The 19,106-nt window shown below is 40.9% G+C and overlaps 2 protein-coding genes and 2 non-coding genes across 6 annotated transcripts in view; 3 read left to right on the top strand and 1 right to left on the bottom strand.

The window, feature by feature from the left end:
• The window catches only part of LOC121891678 (protein NLRC3-like), a 1,105,688-nt gene that overhangs the window by 695,041 nt on the left and 391,541 nt on the right, over positions 1-19,106 (top strand). The gene's annotated exons all lie outside the window — the stretch shown is intronic.
• LOC121891739 (mid1-interacting protein 1-B-like) lies at positions 222-1,964 on the top strand. 3 transcript variants are annotated; one of them, XM_042404314.1, is made up of 2 exons: positions 222-475; positions 1,121-1,964. In XM_042404314.1, the coding sequence occupies exon 2, from the start codon at positions 1,314-1,316 to the stop codon at positions 1,731-1,733; it is 420 nt and encodes a 139-aa protein (XP_042260248.1). In that variant the 5' UTR covers positions 222-475; positions 1,121-1,313; the 3' UTR covers positions 1,734-1,964. The 3 variants fall into 3 exon arrangements, with proteins under 3 accessions (XP_042260248.1, XP_042260247.1, XP_042260249.1); XM_042404313.1 differs by having other exon boundaries at positions 223-391; XM_042404315.1 differs by lacking the exon at positions 222-475 and adding an exon at positions 482-576.
• Positions 6,819-6,890, top strand: trnat-cgu. Its single transcript has one exon. It is a non-coding gene; the product is annotated as a tRNA-Thr (tRNA).
• Positions 10,294-10,365, bottom strand: trnat-cgu. Its single transcript has one exon. It is a non-coding gene; the product is annotated as a tRNA-Thr (tRNA).

The raw sequence follows: 19,106 nt of genomic DNA, 5'->3' as shown, positions 1-19,106 counted from the left end.
TTTGGGGTGAATTATTCTGTTTCGTTATTGTTTTTGTTTGGGTTGTTTTTTTTAATGGAATATTCTAATTTTTTTAAATATTTGGCTGGAAGGTTCTAGTTTTTTATTTTTATTTTTTTGGTGGAATATTCATTATTTTTATTTTTGGGGTGGAATGTTCGCATGCAACGTCATATTTGACGTCAGGCGTCTTCGTCGCCCTGTGATTGGCTGTGTTTGGAGGTTCGGTCAGTCGACACGCTGACCCCGCCCCTGCCGCCCCGCCGCTCCGCCGCTATCAAACGCACCCGCACAAACCTCCCGGTTCCCCCCGCACAGATAACGGAAAGATAACGGAAAGAAAGCGGCACTCAACACACCGACAGGACCGAGCAGCGACACCCGACACACGGTGAGGTCACCGCGGAGGTTTCCATGTCGATGTGACCGACTAACGGAAGCTAACGGTTCCCGGAATTATCCGCCCCCGGAGGCGGTGAGTTCTAAGGCGGCTGCTCTGTGCTTAGTTCTCGGTAAACCGGGAGATACAGAGGATCTACCTGGTTAATAGAGAGGAAACAGACCCTTTAACACGCGGTGTGTTTCTCCTGTTTTTAAATTAACGGCCCCGGTTTTGTCTTTAGCAAGCCGGTGTAGTGGTTCCATTATCGGACACCGGCAGAACTTCGTTTTATTCTCTCGTGTTTTCACCGGACAAACATCACAGCTTTAAATCAGCTGTTACTTCAAACACTGGAGTGTCTTTACCGTAATTTTACAGCAGTTTCTGTACTTATTTAACGCAGTAAACATGTATAAGTGTTAATGATGGAGTTAAAGTGGTAAAGCTCGTGTTGTTTCTATGGAACCCGGTAGTTAGCTGTTTAGCATTGATTAGCGGCAGATAATCACAGTTTCTCATTAATATCTCAATAACGGGCTGATTGTTTAAATCCCGGTGATGCATTTAACGGGAATCATCAACCGGAGCTCCGTTAGCTCGTCTGCTAACTGTGTTAGCAGCATTAGTCTGCTGATGCTAACAGAAGCAGCTTCCGGTTATTTATATATTTCCCATCAGATTAAAGTCAGTTTGTTCTTCTTCTCTCTGTCTGAAGCTGACCCCTCCCTCTCTTTTCAGGTGTTTTGGGCTGCGGGGTGAAACGGTCGGCTGGCGTCCTGCAGCAGGACCGCAGTGAGCGTCAGGGGGGTCAGAGTTCAACAACAGGAAGTGAGGTCACCTGAGTTACCTGCAGCTCGTTAAGACGGCGGCCTGATAATCCTCTAACGAGCTTTAGCGGCTAAGTTTGGCTGTCAGCTGTCCGCTTGCTGTGATGCAGATCTCCGACTCCTACAACCAGAAGAACTCGCTGTTCACCGCCATGAGCCGCTTCATCGGCGCCGTCAACAACATGGACCAGACGGTGATGGTTCCCAGCCTGCTGCGCGACGTCCCGCTGGACGCCGACGAGCAGCTGGAGGCGCTGCAGCCGGCCGGCGGCGACGGCGCCGGCATGTACGGCTCGTACGTCCTGCTCAAGTCCATCCGCAACGACATGGAGTGGGGCGTCCTGCAGAACGGCGTCCTGCAGAACGGCGGGACGGACGCCGTGCGGCCGGCGGAGGACGAGGACGACCTGGAGAAACAGTTTTACTTCCACCTGAACGGACTTCACGCCGTTCTGTCCAAACTGACGCGTAAAGCCGACACGCTGACGAGCCGCTACAAGGAGGAGATCGGCTGCAGAAACTGACTTTAACTTTAACGACGCGAAACAAAACGAAGCTTTTACACGTTTAACTCGTTAACGACAAACTGACGAGTCGCAGGAAACGAAACACAAACGTCAATAATAATAAAATCATTTGGTGAAAGTTTTGACACCAAAACTTCAGTTATGCAACATTTCCTGCAAGAAAAAAACATCTTATTAATATTTTTCATCAGTTTAACAAGTGAAAGAATAAAAAAATCTAACGATTAATTAATTATTTTCTCAGTTAATTCATTAATCATTTAAAATGTCAAAACTTCAACACGGTTTTGGTTTGAATGATTATTAATTTCTGTCGATCAGCTGATCAATCGAGTCGAGTTGAAATCGATCAGACAGATTTTTGCAGAATTAACAAAATAAATCAAAGCTGAAAGTTTTTAATTAACGAGAATAAATAGTCAAAAATAATAAACTGATGTGATAATAATAATAATAATAATAAAGTTTAAAATAGTTCATGAATCTGAACAAAGATTCAAAACTTTATTGATAATCGATCATTTTTAAAGTAAAACATTCGTGTTTTTCTGCATCGTGACGAAGTGAACTGAATGTTTTTCTGGAACATTTTCACACTTTTCTGATGTTTTATCGACCAAACGATTAATTAATTATGAAATGAATCGTTAGCTGCAGCTCTGGTTTGTAGTTTTCATTTCTTTGTTAAACTTTGAGACTTGAAACTTGTTGAACATGTGAAGCAGTAAAACTCACTTTCTGACCTTCTGATAACGATTATCAGAGTTTAAATGTCGACGTGTCCTTGAACGCACCACCGAGGGCGTCTGATGACGTCACAACTTTAAACAAAGTCGACTGGACGCAGGTTTTTATCTGCAGCGAGTTTCACGTCTCGAGTTTATTTTTACAGGAAGTGAAAGTTTGTATTTAATGTGTTTGAATAAAAACCTTTATTGATCACAGACGGACGCTGAGTTCAGACCGATCGATCAGACGTCTGAAGACGTTTCTTCTGTTTTCAGCAGGAAGCCGATCGGTCGATACGGAAGATCAAACGTGTCGATAATGAAACTGAATCATCAGTTTATTGATCAGTTTGTTTTATTTACATTTCAGCCGTCCGTCGACAGTAAAACGTTTTACGTCTTTGAACGCGACACGAGAATGTGATTCTTTCTAAAACGGATCAATAATTAAACTGATCAGTTTGTAATAATTAAACTGATCAGTTTGTAATAATTAAACTGATCAGTTTGTAATAATTAAACTGATCAGTTCAGCGACGTCTCGACGAGTCGAATCAGTTAATTGTTTGTTTAACTAACGATTATTTTCATCATCAGTTTAATTATTTTGTCCATAAAACGTCAGAAAATCAACGAAAATATCAAAAATAAACAAGAAAACAATCGTTAGTCGCAGCTCGAACATAAAAGAGACCAAAACCAATCGGCATATTGATTTCATATCTATATCTTTGGTTTTATTTTAAATTATTATTATTTATGTTTATTTTTATTTTGTAAAGCACTTCCTCCGGTTTAATAAGTGCTGTATAAAAATGTATTTTTGTTATTTTGTTATTGCACTAAATTACTAAAGACGAAGTATTTTTCCTTCATTATATCTTTCAGAAAAGTTAATTATCTGTTAATTAATTAAACAGTTTGGTGAGTTTGACTGTTTGAAGCTTTAATAAATAAAATAATAACTTTGATGTTTCTGGATTTTGTGTGAATGAAATAACGAGCTCTGCAGTTTTCTATGTAATGTACAGCTTCACTATTAAAGGTTTTCATGAATATTTTTGGTGATTTTGTTATTTTAGATGATTAGAAACTTCAAGATTTATCTTTAGCTCCACAGATTGATCATTTAATTATAGTGTTTAAAACCATTTTATGTGTTTACATTATTAAAAAAAGAGCTTCAGATTATATTAAATAATCTAATAATCTTATTTTAAATATGTTTTAATAATTACAGTTCACTTCTGAAAAGTTTAAGTCAGATTTGAAAGATAAAACAATAATTCAACAGTTAAAAAACATTTTTTTAAACGCAGATAAAACTTGTTTGTGTAAAATTACACAATAAATAGAAAACAGAGTAAAATGTTTAAAACATCCTTTAAATTTAATTAATTTCTTTTGTATAAAAAAATATTTTCAACAACTAGTTGAAAATATTTTTTGTTTTAGTGCAAAAAATTTCACCGCAGATTTAATTTTAGTCATTTAATTTAATTTAATTTAATTTAATCTGATTAAAGTAGAAACATGTTGGTTTATTACTTCAGGTATTATAAAGATCTCAGACGGCCATCTTTGCTCCAGAGGTCACATCAATCAATCAATCAATCAGTTTTTATTTATATAGCACCAAATCACAACAGAAGTCATCTCAGGGCACTTTTCACACAGAGCAGGTCCAGACCGAACTCTTTAATCTACAGAGACCCAACAGTCCCCCCAATGAGCAGCAGCAGGAAAAACTCCCCTTTAACGGGTAGAAACCTCAAACAGAACCAGACTCTTGGTGGACGGCCATCTGCTTTGGCCGGTTGGGTTGAGAGAGAGAAAGAAAGGGGGGAAGGGGGAGGGGAGGGGGGACAGAATAACAACAACAACAACAACACAGCAACAGCCAGGGAAGGACGCCAACAGGACTGTGAAGGACTGCGAAGGCTCGGCCCAGAACCCAGGGGTTCCTGTGAGATGAGAAAGCACAAAAAACTCCGGGGAAGAAGCAAAGTTAGTGACATGCATTGATGTTACATGAATGCATACAGATGGAGAGGAGGAGGAGAGAGGAGCTCAGTGCATCATGGGAAGTCCCCCAGCAGTCTAGGCCTATAGCAGCATAACTAAGGGCTGATCCAAGGCGAGCCTGGTCGGCCCTAACTATAAGCTTTATCAAAAAGGAAAGTTTTAAGCCTACTCTTAAACATAGAGAGGGTGTCTGCACCCCGGACTGAATCTGGAAGATGGTTCCACAGGAGAGGAGCCTGATAGCTGAAGGCTCTGCCTCCCATTCTACTTTTAGAGACTGTAGGAACCACCAGTAAGCTGCATACTGGGAGCGCAGTGTTCTAGTGGGATAATACAGTACTATGAGCTCTTCAAGATATGATGGTGTCTGACCATTAAGGGCTTTGTAAGTTAGGAGAAGGATTTTAAATTCTATTCTAGATTTTACAGGAAGCCAATGTAGTGAAGCTAAAATGGGAGAAATGTGGTCTCTTTTTCTAGTTTTAGTCAGAACACGTGCAGCTGCATTCTGGACCAGCTGGAGAGTCTTTAGAGACTTGTTAGAGCAGCCTGATAATAAGGAATTGCAATAATCCAGCCTAGAAGTAACAAATGCGTGAACTAGTTTTTCTGCATCTTTTAGGGACAGGATGTGATTTTTGTGATATTACGTAAGTGAAAAAAGGCAGTCCTTGAGATTTGATTTATGTGGGAGTTAAAGGACATATCCTGATCAAAGATAACTCCCAGATTCCTTACGGTGGTGCTGGAGGCCAGGGTAATGCCATCCAGAGCAGCTTTATCATTAGATAATGTGTTTCTAAGGTGTTTAGGGCCAAGCACAATAACTTCAGTTTTATCTGAATTTAGTAGTAGAAAATTGCAGGTCATCCAGGTCTTTATGTCGTTAAGGCATGTTTGGAGTTTGTTTAACTGATTGGGTTCATCAGGCTTCACTGATAAATATAATTGGGTGTCATCTGCATAGCAATGAAAATTTATGGAGTGTTTCCTAATAATATGACCTAAAGGAAGCATATATAAGGTGAATAGTATTGGTCCAAGTACAGAACCTTGTGGAACTCCGTGTCTAACTTTTGCCTTCACGGAGGATTCATCATTAACATGTACAAACTGAAATCGGTCTGATAAATAGGACTTAAACCAGCTTAATGCAGTTCCTTTAATGCCAATTAAATGATCCAGTCTCTGCAAAAGGATTTGATGGTCGATTGTGTCGAATGCAGCACTAAGATCTAACAGGACAAGTATAGAGACAAATCCTTTGTCCGATGCAGTTAGGAGGTCATTTGTGACTTTCACCAGTGCTGTCTCTGTGCTATGATGCCTCTAAATCCTGACTGAAAATCCTCAAATAAACTATTGTTATGTAGAAAGTCACATAACTGATTAGAGACTGCTTTCTCAAGGATCTTAGAGAGAAATGGAAGGTTAGATATAGGTCTATAATTGGCTAAAACACCTGAATCAAGAGTATGACATGACAGCATGGAAACACCTTCATCGCCACGGCAACCATGAGCAGCCTCTGCTGTTACCGTGACGACAGAGAGGATGTTTGCTGCTTGTCAGGAAACAGAAAAATAAAAAAAATGTCGGGTTTGTTTGTTGTCGAGTTTATAACAATAACAATAATAATAATAAAGTTTATTTATGTAGCAGCGTAACAAACATCAGCTCTCCTTAAATTAAAGGTACAGAGAACAACAAGGTAAAAACAGTAAAAAAAAAATAAATACAACATAAAACTTTTAGTTAACATTAGTAAAAGATTAACTTTAAGATTTAAAAGATGTCACTGATTCTGCTTATTTGTGTTTTTATTTTATATTTGTATATTTAATTTATTCTGGATAATTTAACTTGTATATATTTACACTTTTTTTCTGAGAAATCAGGTTTTTTTATATATATATAGTTTTGGTGGACGGCTCCGAATATTACAATACACATGATCCTCAGTCAACATTTAAACGCTTCATTGGTGCATTTGGGAACCAAACACATCACCTTTTCAAAGTACAGCTGCAACTAACAGTTATTTCTATTATGGATTAACTGTTTTGTCTATAAAATGTCAGATAATGGTGAAAACTGTAATTCCAAGATGACGTCTTCAAATGTCTCGTTCTGTCTGACTAACGGTCCAAAACTCAATGAAACATCAAACAGACTCACTGATCAACTGAAACGGGTTAAAAACGTTCCTTTCAGCTCTCTGACATCGTCTCTCCAAACATTTAAAACAAAAAACAGTCTTCTGCCATGTTAGCAGACGTTACCATGTTAACATTTACATTTTTAACACAAGTATAAGCTGGTTTAACAAGGCTTGGTGGCCAAGTGGTAAGGCGTTGGTCTCGTAAACCAAAGATCACGGGTTCAAATCCCGTCCATGCCTTGATGTCAAATGATCACTTCCGTTGAGGAAAACGGGGATGTGTCTGCTTTGAAAAGGTTGAAAAACTCTACGAGATACAGGCTGAAAGCTGTGACAGCAACAGAGATTCAATGGCTTATCAAGTAGAACAGCTTCTCAGTGCTTCTGAGTTCAATCCCCAGTTGCAACTTTTAAAGTCAGAAACCAAAAAATAAAGACTGAAAAGCTCTAAGAAACTATAACTAGCGTGTCAGTCCAGGTGGCTTCGGTGGTTAGACGACTTCTCTGGAAGATTAGAGCTTGAAGTCCAACATCAAGAGGACAGACTGAAAACTGCGAGAGAAACTCACCCAGTGAAATTTCCTGTAGCTCAAAGAGTGAAATAGCTGCTTAGAAGCTTTCATTGAGTTCAATACTTGCTTTGCCAAATAATTTTAAAGTCAGATACCCTGTGAAAAGACTGAAAAGCTCTATGTAACTAAGCTCAACATGTCTGTCCTTGTGGGTCAGGCTGTTAGGAGACTGCTTTGAAGTTTTGATGTTGTGGGTTTGATCCTCGGTGAGTTTTGAAGTCCAACATCAAGAAGACAGACTGAAAGCTGTGACAGAAACTCCCTCAGCAACAGAGATTCAATGGCTCACCAGGTAGAACAGCTTAGCAGTGGTTCTGAGGTTGTGAGTTCAATCCCCAGCTGCTTCTTTTAAAGTCAGAAACCAAAAAGTAAAGACTGAAAAGCTCTAAGAAACGACAGGCAGTGTGTCTGTCCAGGTGGCTCAGGCTGTTAGGAGACTGCTCTGGAAGTTTTGAGGTTGTGGGTTTGATTCTCACTGTTTTTTAAAGTCCAACATCCAAAGTGAAGATTTAAAAGCGCCCGGAGAAAAGCCTCAATCCTCAGGTTTCTCTATGAATTGTGAAGGAAGATGTTCAAGATTGAAGATCTCCAAGAAATCACACTCTGTTGTCTCAGTTGAAACAGCTCAGGTTGTTAGAAGACCATCTTGAAGGGTTGAGTTTGTGGGTTTGATCCTGAAGAGACTCAGTGACATTTGAAGTCCAACCATCACGAGGAAAAACAACAAGAAGGTGTCTGATCAAACGGCTCAGTGTGTTAGATGTCAGCTCTGAAGTTTTTAGGTTGTGGGTTCGATCCTCAGTTTGCCAACTTAAAGTCACTCACCCTGAGAAACTGAAAAACTCTAAGTAACTGAGCTCAGCATGTCTGGCCTTGTAGCTCAGACTGTTAGGACACTGCTCTGAAGTTGTGAGTTTGTGGGTTCAATCATCAGTCACTTTTGAAGTCCGACATCAAGAGGAAAGACTGAAAACTGCGAGAGAAACTCACCCAGTGAAATTTCCTGTAGCTCAAAGAGTGAAATAGCTGCTTAAAAGCTTTCAGATTGTGAGTTCAAAAAGTTTTGATGTTGTGGGTTTGATCCTCGGTGAGTTTTGAAGTCCAACATCAAGAAGACAGACTGAAAGCTGTGACAGAAACTCCCTCAGCAACAGCGATTCAATGGCTCACCAGGTAGAACAGCTTAGCAGTGGTTCTGAGGTTGTGAGTTCAATCCCCAGTTGCTTCTTTTAAAGTCAGAAACCAAAAAGTAAAGACTGAAAAGCTCTAAGAAACTAACATCAGGGTGTCAGTCCAGGTGGCTCAGGCTGTTAGGAGACTGCTCTGGAAGTTTAGAGCTTGTGGGTTTGATTCTCACTGAATTTTAAAGTCCAACATCAAGAGGAAAGACTGAAAACTGTGACAGAAACTGTCTCAGGAAGACAGATCTAACAGCTCACCAGTTAGAACGGCTGCTTAGAGATTCTGAGGTTGTGAGTTCAATTCTTTGTTACAACTTTTAAAGTCAGAAACCCAAAAGTAAAGACTGAAAAGCTCTAAGAAACTAACATCAGTGTGTCAGTCCAGGTGGCTCAGGCTGTTAGAAGACTGCTCTGGAAGTTTTGAGGTCGTGGGTTTGATTCTCACTGAGTTTTAAAGTCCAACATCCAAAGTGAAGATTTAAAAGTGCCCGGAGAAAAGCTCTCAGTGTGAAGGGGACTCGGTGGCGTGGTGGGTTTGTTCGCGACCGTAAGGCGTCAGCGATGCAGCGTCTGGTTCAAATCCGCCCGTTGTCAGGACCTGGATCATCGAATGACCAATCCTGCAGATGCGGGGTCGGGGGGGGGGCGTGTCCTCCCCCGATGTTTCGGAGAGGTGGAAGCAGGGGGTTATGGGACAGGAAACCATGAGCAGCTGATGTTTTACTCAAGTTGAGACGAATGTTTTTAAAAATGTTGGAAGAGTCTTAATTACTTACTTACTTACTAACTACAAAAATGACAGCAAGTAACAGCTTGACTGTAAGGCACTTAACTTAGACAGTTAAGTTCTATTTTTGTGGGGATCTTATTCAGTAACCAGTGCATTTATTTTTCTCATACTTGTTTTTTTTTTTTTGGGGGGGGGGGGGGGGGGGGGGTGTTATGTTCTTTTTCAAGGATTTGTTTTTTTTTATCATACTATAGTCAGTTTAGAAACTGTCACATTCTGGATGTGGGTGTTGTTGATTGATTGATTGATTGATTATCATCCAGTTCCACTAGTTTTAATTGACACAGTGATCTAGGGGGCACCATTTGTGCTCTGTTGTCTTTTTAAAGACTTTAGCTTTGACAATAACATTTGTTCTTAATGAGGAATTGAACCAGCTCTACTCTAGCTGAGTATCTACTATCTGCTCATCCTACTGAGCTACATCTACTCATGACTAACTGTGTGCTGGTTCTCCTATTTCTGTTTCTACTGAGAAGAAGATCAACACTAAAGAGTTTGATCAGTGTCTGAACAGGGATTCAAACCAACATCAAGTCTGTCATGAATTCACCTTAGACAGGAGTCGAACCAACTCTGCGCTGACTCATTATTTCCAAGAGCTCATCCTGCTGAGCTATATCTACCTACAAACAGATGTGTGCTGGTTCTCCTATTTCTGCTTTTATCTGAGAAGAAGATCAACAGTAAAGATTGAGAGCAATGCCTGAAGAAGGATTCGAACCAACATCAAGAATGTCATCACTTTATCATGTAACCAGCTCATCCTGCTGAGCTATTCCTTCTAAATGGTGTTCAAGTTTCCGTCCTCTTGTTTTATCAGAGGGTCAACAGTTAAGGAAGGACTGAACTTGAGTTGTTCCTTTAGAAGTTGGACTTGAAAACTCATTGAGATGCCTAAGAACGGTTTTCACAACCTCGTAGGTTCTCAGCACTATCATTAAAACCTGAACTAATGGTTTTCCTTTCTTGGAACAGTGGAGTTTTCCCTCTTAGTGCTGGACCTCCAAACCTCCCTGACACATTCGAGCTCTGTTTAGAGCTTTTTAATTCAATCACATCTCCATTTTTCCTTCAGTGGACTCAATAATTTGTCTTCCAGGCATGGATGGGATTTGAACCCATGATCTTTGGTTTACGAGACCAACGCCTTACCACTTGGCCACCACGCCTTGTTCAACTGACCTGAATTTATGGTAAAAATCTACTGAATTTTGTCAGCAACTTGTCTTGATGAGCTCATAGCAGCTCAAAGCCTCACAGAGCTGCTGACAGACAGAAGTCGTCCATCACAGGTTAGTTTACAGGTGTGTAGTGAACATTACGGCCTCCAGGCGGCGCCAGTGTAACACCTGACTGCATTTTCTCTTTACAACATTTAAACCCTCCATGTTTGCAGATCAATAATACAACATATAGATGTTTTGGACTTCATGTTTTATATTCTGAGAATATAAATGTAAATTTCTTATTTTGTGTGTCTTACATCAAATAATATGTAATAAGCTTATAAAATACAATTTTATTTTACTTCTTTAATCTTGTGTTACCGCAGACATGTCAACAATAAGTTAATAAATTAATCATCAATAAATGTTTATTTGGGTTTAAATTCATATTTCATATTTTACACATTTAATTAGTAATTTTTCTTTTTAAAGTTCAGAACAGCAGTTTGATTATAAATATCTGCTGCATATTGCTGCAAAGCTGCAGGTGATCAATAAATACATTTATTACAGATGACCAGCAGGGGGCACTGTGGTCACACCGCTGTCTGCACACTCACACTCACACACACACAGAGCAGAGAAATGAGTGTGTGTCGGAGGGCCAATTAGAGGTTGACGAGGTTAGACCCAGCATAATTAACACACATACACACATTAACACACAAACGTACACACACACACACAGCACTCATTTATCTGTGTGTGTATTTGTGTGCAATTTAAAGGTCAAAGGTCAGCTGCAGTGTTTGAAATAATCTTGTTTACAGTTTACTTTATGCACTTAAGTTTATTATTTTATCTTTGTTTAGTTTACTTTTCTAAAAATTTTTCTTTCCCCTTAGGATGATTTGTTTATCTCGTTTTATTTTATCTCTCATTCATTTATTTATCTTGTTTATTTAGTTTCTGTTTTTTTATTTATAAATTTATTTTGTGTTTTTTTTTGTTTTTTTACATATAAGTAGCTATTGATCTATTAGATTGTTACTTTTCTAATTACGTTTCTAAAACTTTTTCCAACACATTTTTTGAGTATCTGGTCTCTGTGGGGCGTTCAGGGTCTCTGAACTGCAGTTTAAGCCTTATCGGTGCGTTTAATGTCTCTGTCTTATGTCTCTCTATCCTGTGGTGTGTTCACTGAATTTTTTTTTACAAATTTACAAGTGTAAATGGGTTAGGGGTTAGGGGTTAGGGTTAAGGGTTAGGCTTAGAGGTTAGGGTTAAGGGTTAGAGGGTTAGGGTTAGAGGTTAGAGGTTAGGGGTTAGGGTTAGAGGTTAGGGTTAGAGGGTTAGGGTTAAGGGTTAGGGGTTAGGGTTAGGGTTAGGGGGTTAGGGGTTAGGGTTAAGGGTTAGGGGTTAGGGTTAAGGGTTAGAGGGTTAGGGTTAGAGGTTAGAGGTTAGGGGTTAGGGGTTAGGGTTAGAGGTTAGGGTTAAGGGTTAGGGTTAGGGTTAGAGGGTTAGGGTTAAGGGTTAGGGGTTAGGGTTAGGGGTTAGGGTTAGAGGTTAGGGTTAAGGGTTAGGGTTAGGGTTAGGGGTTAGGGTTAGAGGGTTAGGGTTAAGGGTTAGGGGTTAGGGTTAGGGTTAGAGGTTGGGGTTAGGGTTAGAGGGTTAGGGTTAAGGGTTAGGGTTAGAGGTTAGGGTTAGGGGTTAGGGTTAGGGTTAGAGGTTAGGGTTAGGGTTAGGCTTAGGGTTAAGGGTTAGGGGTTAGGGTTAGAGGGTTAGGGTTAAGGGTTAGGGTTAGAGGTTAGGGTTAGGGGTTAGGGTTAGAGGTTAGGGTTAGGGGTTAGGGTTAGGGTTAGAGGTTGGGGTTAGGGTTAGGGTTAGAGGGTTAGAGGTTAGGGTTAGAGGTTAGGGTTAGGGTTAGGCTTAGGGTTAAGGGTTAGGGGTCAGGGTTAAGGGTTAGGGGTTAGGGTTAAGGGTTAGGGTTAGAGGTTAGGGTTAAGGGTTAGGGTTAGAGGTTAGGGTTAAGGGTTAGGGTTAGAGGGTTACGGTTAAGAGTTAGGGTTAGGGGTTAGGGTAGGGCATTTTAAAAGAACAGACACAGTTATTGCTGTTGCATTGTCATGAGCTCCTTTGTATTGATTAGTCACTAGTGTGACCTGAGCTTAATATATTGCCTTATTTTATTCACCTGTTCTGGCCTGACGAGGGTTGTGTATTACTTTCCGTTATTTATTTATTTGTGTCCATGAAGGCGCCAGAGGAACGCGGGTGCAGCAGCCAGCCAGATTCAGAGCACCTGGGCCTCGTGCTCCCGTAGGATAAAAGGCCAACTCTCTCTCACCTGGACTCGTCCCAGCCAGCATCTGCAGGCTTTTGCTTTTGTTGGACTTTAGCTTTGTTTTCTCTTTACAACACCTTACACCCCACAGCTCACACATTCACATTTATATCACTGATGTTTACTTTATTACAAGAAATACCTTTAATTTACCGCCATCCATCGTATCGATTCCTGTATTTGTCATCACCTAGGAGCCGTGTGATGTTGTTTGATGTTGTCTGTTGTTTATTGTATATTTTGTTACACATATGATACAGTTATGAAATACGTGTTGCGTGTCCACATCTACATGCAATCTCAGCCTCAGTGTGTGTGTGTGTGAGATCTCTCGCCGGCGTTGTCGGTGCTGTCAGGCCTCGTTTCCGTGATGATCGGCAATACAGCTCTGATTATTCACCTGTCACATCACTATCTCTCACACACAGCATATGCCCTGGCGTTTCCTGTCTGTCTGCCTCACTCTCTCAGCGGTAACCATGGTTACGGTCGTTTTGACACACACACACAAACATCCTGAAACACAGACAGGTCATATAAAACATCATGGCAACATATCAACTTGTTATCATGTTTTATATTTATTCGGATGTCATACAATTGTGAAAATAAGTGCAGTATTTTGTGATACGACCACTGAGGGGCGCTAAAGTCAAGAATTTAAAATTCTACACGTAGTAGCTTTAAATTATGTTTTTTACATCACCATATATATTTTATGTATTATATATATTTTATACTGAAAAGATAAAATGTGGCAATTAAAAATAAATGCAAGTTTTTTAATATAATTTATTATTATTATAATTATAATAATAATAATTATTATTATTATTACTATTCTTATTTATTATTGCATTTTCACAATAAACAAACAACAATGTGTTAATACAAAATGTTTTTAAAGAAAACATGCATTGATATATAAAAAATTACAAAAACATAAAAATATAAATAAAAATGTACAAAGACAATTATTACAGTTTACAGTATATGCAATAATATTTAATTATTTGTTAATGAGTTTACTGTAATTTTATATCTACAATAACACCAATGTGTTGAAATGAAATAATTGTGATCAGTGCTCAAATCTTCTGCATCAAACTAAACTTTTACGAATTTTGACATTTGTGAGTTTGTGCCAAAAATAATCAGAAAGAATCCAAAATATAGAATGCTATCATCCAGTTTTACATAAAGTAATAATTTGACATTTTAAAAATTCACTTATTCACTTTCAGAACTACAAAAATCAATCAGATTGACATGAAGATATAACGGTGTATCGTCTGCATAGAGACAAAACGATACATTATATTTACCAGTTTTTAAGACTCACAGAGTCCTTCCAGAGACTTTATGGTCAAATTTTTCCATCCTCATTTGTGATCTGCTTTCTTTCCTTTCCTTCTTCTGTCACTGCTGTTTCTTCTGCCGTGTCGTCCTCAAAACACACTTAAACACACACGGCGCCTGTCAGCTGCACCGGGGAGATTTACAGAAGGGCGATCAATTTGTCCTCTCGTGTCTCCGTTTTTCTTCATCTCCATCTTCTTCTCCTCTTTTTTGTCACTCCTCTATCTTCCTCTCTATCCTCTTCTCTCTTCTGTGGTTTCTCTCGTCATTGTTTGCATGATTGAAGGTGATTTGATGTCAAACAATCGTCTACAGAGACGTTGAACAGAAACAAGACGCAGTAGATCATGAAGAACAGCTTGCATTTTGTCATCAATATACCTCCATATAAGAGCAATTTCTTCTCAAGTTTGAGTTTGATAAGTTGGGGTTCTTTTTGAGTTTGGACACTTTGAGCTCAGATATAGCGCCACTATCAGGACAAAGTCAAAAGTTCATGTTTTAAAGCGTGAAATTCAACTGAAATAAAAACTGTATTTTTGGCACTGATTTTACTCCGTACATGTTCCATCAACAAGTCAGCTGTGGATTTCTCCGATGTGAAAGGAAATTTACTGCGTGTTTTTGTGTGTGTGTGTGTGGGGGGGGGAGGGGTGGGGGGGGGGGGGGGGGGGGGGGGGGGGGGGGGGTGGGAGGGGGGGGGGGGTTGGATGATGCATGGTGGGAAATCGTTTAGCGCCCTCGCCGGTCCTCGGTGACAGCCCCCGGCGACGGGATGAGAAACGAGGCGGCAACGAGGATGTAATTTGAGAACAGGAGAACGAGGGGGAGGACGGAGTGACAGATCCAGTGGGGGGGGGCAGGGTTGGAGGGTGTGTGTGGGGGGGAGGGTGCTGGGGGGGTGTGATGGAGAGAGGGATGAGGAGGAAAGAGAGGAGAGAGAGAGAAAGGAAGGAGGCGTCAGCAAGGGAGGACAAAGAGACGTGAATGACAGAACGAGGAGATGGAGGAGGAGAGGAAGATCTCTCTCGTTTCTCCTCCGAGCCAATTTTAATAATGAGGCGGTCTAATTTCCTTCACACACACATGAACACACACACACACACACACACTTTTTCACTCTTCCATGCGTCCCTCTAATTGCCTTCGTGTGTGTGTGTGTGTGTGTGCGTGCGTGCTTGTGAATGCGCGCACACGGATGTTTTTTTCTCTCCAGCTGCAGGCGACACTCGTCTGTTTTCTCTTTCAGCGTTTGTGTGCTGACACTTGTAGTTTTCCTTCGGCGCTGTCGCCTCCACAGACACTTTTACGTCCAGATGAAGCTCAGAATCGAAACGAAAATCCAAGAAAATGTGAAAACGGTTGTGTGAATATTAGGAGATAAACAGTTGGTGGCACTGGAGCAGAAGAAGAAGGGGACATACTGTAGATCAATCAATAAAAACAGATTTGTTTTATGTGCTAAATATAATGCTACCAACAAAGAGTCATGTGTAATCTCTTCCTGCGCGCTGCGATGACGTAAGTCACCACGACACGAGATGCAACAAGCTAGCAACAGGCTTGTTGATTTGCGGAAAAGTTAAGATAATTTAGCAGAATTGAAGCTCTTGCAAATATTGCGGAGATTTCTTTTGATTTGCTTTAATTATTGCAATCGCAAAATAGCGATTTCAAGGAGGGACTGATGACTGAAGCGTCATGACGACGGCAGCCTTTAGGAGGCGCTAGAATATAAAGTCAATGCAAAGACGTGTGTGGAAGTAAATTAGCTCTTTGCAACGTAAACTGAGGCGAACACGTGTCCACGTGAGATCAAGATGGTGAAACGTGAGCAAAAAAATGAGGTTTTTTTTCCAAAACTTCACTTTGAACATACAAATAGAAAAGGGAAATAAAAGAAAATGAATGGAGGAGGAGGAGAGAGGAGAAGGTGAGGAAGAGAAGGAGGATGAGGGGAGGAGGTGAGGAGGATGAAGAGGTGGGGGGGAGGAGAGAGGAGAAGAGGAGAAGGTGAGGAGGAGTCTAATTGATTTCCTCCCTGAAAAGAGAGAGAGCGGGTCAGACGAGTGCAGCAGCGGGCGAGCGTCTGCATTACAGAGAAAAAGAGAGCGAGATGTGTGTGTGTGTGTGTGTTTGTGTGTATCTGTGTGTGTGTGTGACCTTGTCTGGCTGTGTGTTTGTGTGTGTGTGTGTGTGTGTGTGTGTGAGAGAGAGAGAGAGAGACAGCCAGGGAAGCGGGCGAGTGAGCGAATAGAAAAGGGGAAGCCTTGAAACCGTCCTGATTCGCTGCTCCATTATTCTCTCTCTCTCTCTCCCGTACAAACACATGCTCGCTCGCCCTCCTGCATTCCTCCGAACCTTTTTTCTCTCTTTGTGTTCGTCTAGCGCTGTCAACACCTTCTCGAAGGTCGACCCCGCCGACCTTTGACCCCTGTCCTTCCTGCTGACGTGTAAACACTAAACGACCTCCCCTCTCTTTTTCTCTTTTCCTCACTTGCTGTGACAGATGAGAGCTGAGAGAAGCAGCAATTACTCTGAGAAATTACGCTTTGTCCGCCAGTTTGGTGTTTGGCCAAGAATACTACAATACCCATGAGCCTTGGCTGCTGTTGCTATGGAGAAGAAGCCAGTCAGAGGTGTGAGTCAAAGTGTAATTAATTCAAATTCCGTTGCTGAAGTTGTGAACAAAACGAGGCGCCGAATTTTAAGCTCAGTGATTAGCTGTTTCTTGCTGAAATGCACCTTGGGAGTTGTAGTTAAGTTCTACCCTGAAATCTTCACGTCCACAGTGTCGTAGCCTCGACTTTTTTACTAAAGAACCAGATATTTTCTAACACAGTTGTTCATCTTTTGTTCTGATGATTCAACCAGCAGAGTTTCATGTTGATCCAAGTCGTAGAAGTGCTTCAACTATGAGTCACGTGTAACGTTATCTACGCGAAAAATTAACAGGATTTTTACTTCCATAACCAGGGGCATCTGAAATATCTCCTCCCACTTCGCAACTCTTATTGGCTGTGCCCACAAAAGTCAGCAGAGCTCGGGTCAATGTTCATAATTTCAAACTCTTGGCTCAGAGCCGTCGAAACACATGACAGAGGCACAAAAGCAGTTTTTCCACAATAATGTGAATATGCATTTAATTACACACACATATATTCCATGTAAACTTTAATTAGCTTTTCTATAAAACATCCCCAGATTTGGTTTCAAATATGAAAACTGCTGAGCAGCAACACAGCAAGCAACCAGAACTGTCTGTAGATTTAAAGAGATTTTGGGAAAAACATTAAATTCTTTAAAATCCTTCTGCCCCGTAATTCAGGTGTCTAAAAACAAAAGAAACAAATCTGTTGGTGTGATGTGGACCTGAACTACTGCAGGTCTTGATGTGACTTCGGACTTCCGCAGAAACTAACTTGCATTTGCAGATTTGTGACGTGTCAGGACTGCCACAGATCCTGATTTGCATTTTCAGGACGCCGAATCCCACTTAGAGATTCTAATTTTGGTCATTTGCTCTCCGGTCTCCACAGATCCGAACTCACACTTCAGCAGCAGATTCAAGTCCTGGACTTGTTTGGACTTGTGTAGATCACAACTCAGATTCAAAAAATATTGCATGACACCGCGTCGCTGATCTCTGCTTAACAAAGTTCGCCTGGACATCTGCGGACTTGACTCGTCTTCTTCATTTTATGATTTACACTCGATTACCACACGTAGTGACATCTTCAGATTCTGGACTTGGATCTTGGCTGCCGCCCATCCTGACTCACGTTCACAGACTTCCAGTTCGTACCTCGACTACACTTCTGCTGATCCTGACTGGCAATTGCAAATTTCTGACCTGCATTGCAAGTAGATGTCGGAGTTACATTCGGACTTCTGTAGATCGTCAGTAATTAAGTGTTTTTGGACAAACGTTTGTATCTGCGTTCAGATATTTCACCAAGTTAATATCTTGTTGTTTCTTACGGATATGAAGTCAGTTTGTTCAGTTGTGAAAATTCAGAAACACAAGTAACTCGTTTTTCGTCCATCTTTCTGGTCGAGCGGTGGTCAACAGTGATTGGCTGTTCCCACAAAAGGTCAGCGCAGCTCGGGTCAAAGTTCAATGAATTTGAACTGTCGAGGCTCCACAAAGCTGTTTTTTTTTTTAATCATGATAACGTGAAAACACCTGGAGACTGAAAATAACTCAACACAGAAGTCGACTCACATTCAGACTTCTGCAGATCCACACACTGACTCGCATGTGGATGCCGACTGTTTTCCACACACACACACACACACACACACACACACACACACCTACCTCTACAGCGCTGTGTACACAGACGGGCTATTCATCTTTCCCTTCACCAACATCAATAAATGATGGCTGCTCTCTCTCTCTGTTTAAATATTCATCGGCAGCGCTGCTCGTCTCACTCGCTAAACAGCCAGACGACACACACACACACACACACACACACACACACACACACTCCCTGCGGCGCATTAGCAATTCAACCCGTCATCTTCGGCATTGGCGCTGGGCAGCCACACACACACACACACACACACACACACACACACAAACACAATACAGGCACACAATCACAGTTACACACCTATTATACACACACACTTATGGAAAAATACACACAAACACACGGCGAGGACAAAAAGCCGGAGAGGCAAGTGGCTGCTGTGACTGCAGTGAATGGACATGTGTGTGTGTGTGTGTGTGTGTGTGTGTGTGTGTGTGTGTTGCGATGGCATTGAAACCAAACGCCGCTGGATGCTCCATCAATCACTACTTAAAGGAGCAGTCCGTCATGTTAGAAAATCCTCTTGTTTCTGAGCTGTCATAATGTTGCACAAGTGTTTTGTATGTAACATCACATTGATTGATTTCAGAAAGCTGAAATAATGTCGGATAAACTGGCTGCTTAGATATTTCAACATCACTGACTATGAATTAATATAAGGTCAGACACAGCAGTGGAAGAAGAACTCAGATCCTTTACTGCAGTAAAGGCACCAATACAAC

The sequence above is a fragment of the Thunnus maccoyii genome, chromosome 24 (assembly GCF_910596095.1).
Source record: "Thunnus maccoyii chromosome 24, fThuMac1.1, whole genome shotgun sequence".
Lineage (NCBI taxonomy): Eukaryota > Metazoa > Chordata > Actinopteri > Scombriformes > Scombridae > Thunnus > Thunnus maccoyii.
This window is presented reverse-complemented; position numbering and strand designations above follow the sequence as displayed.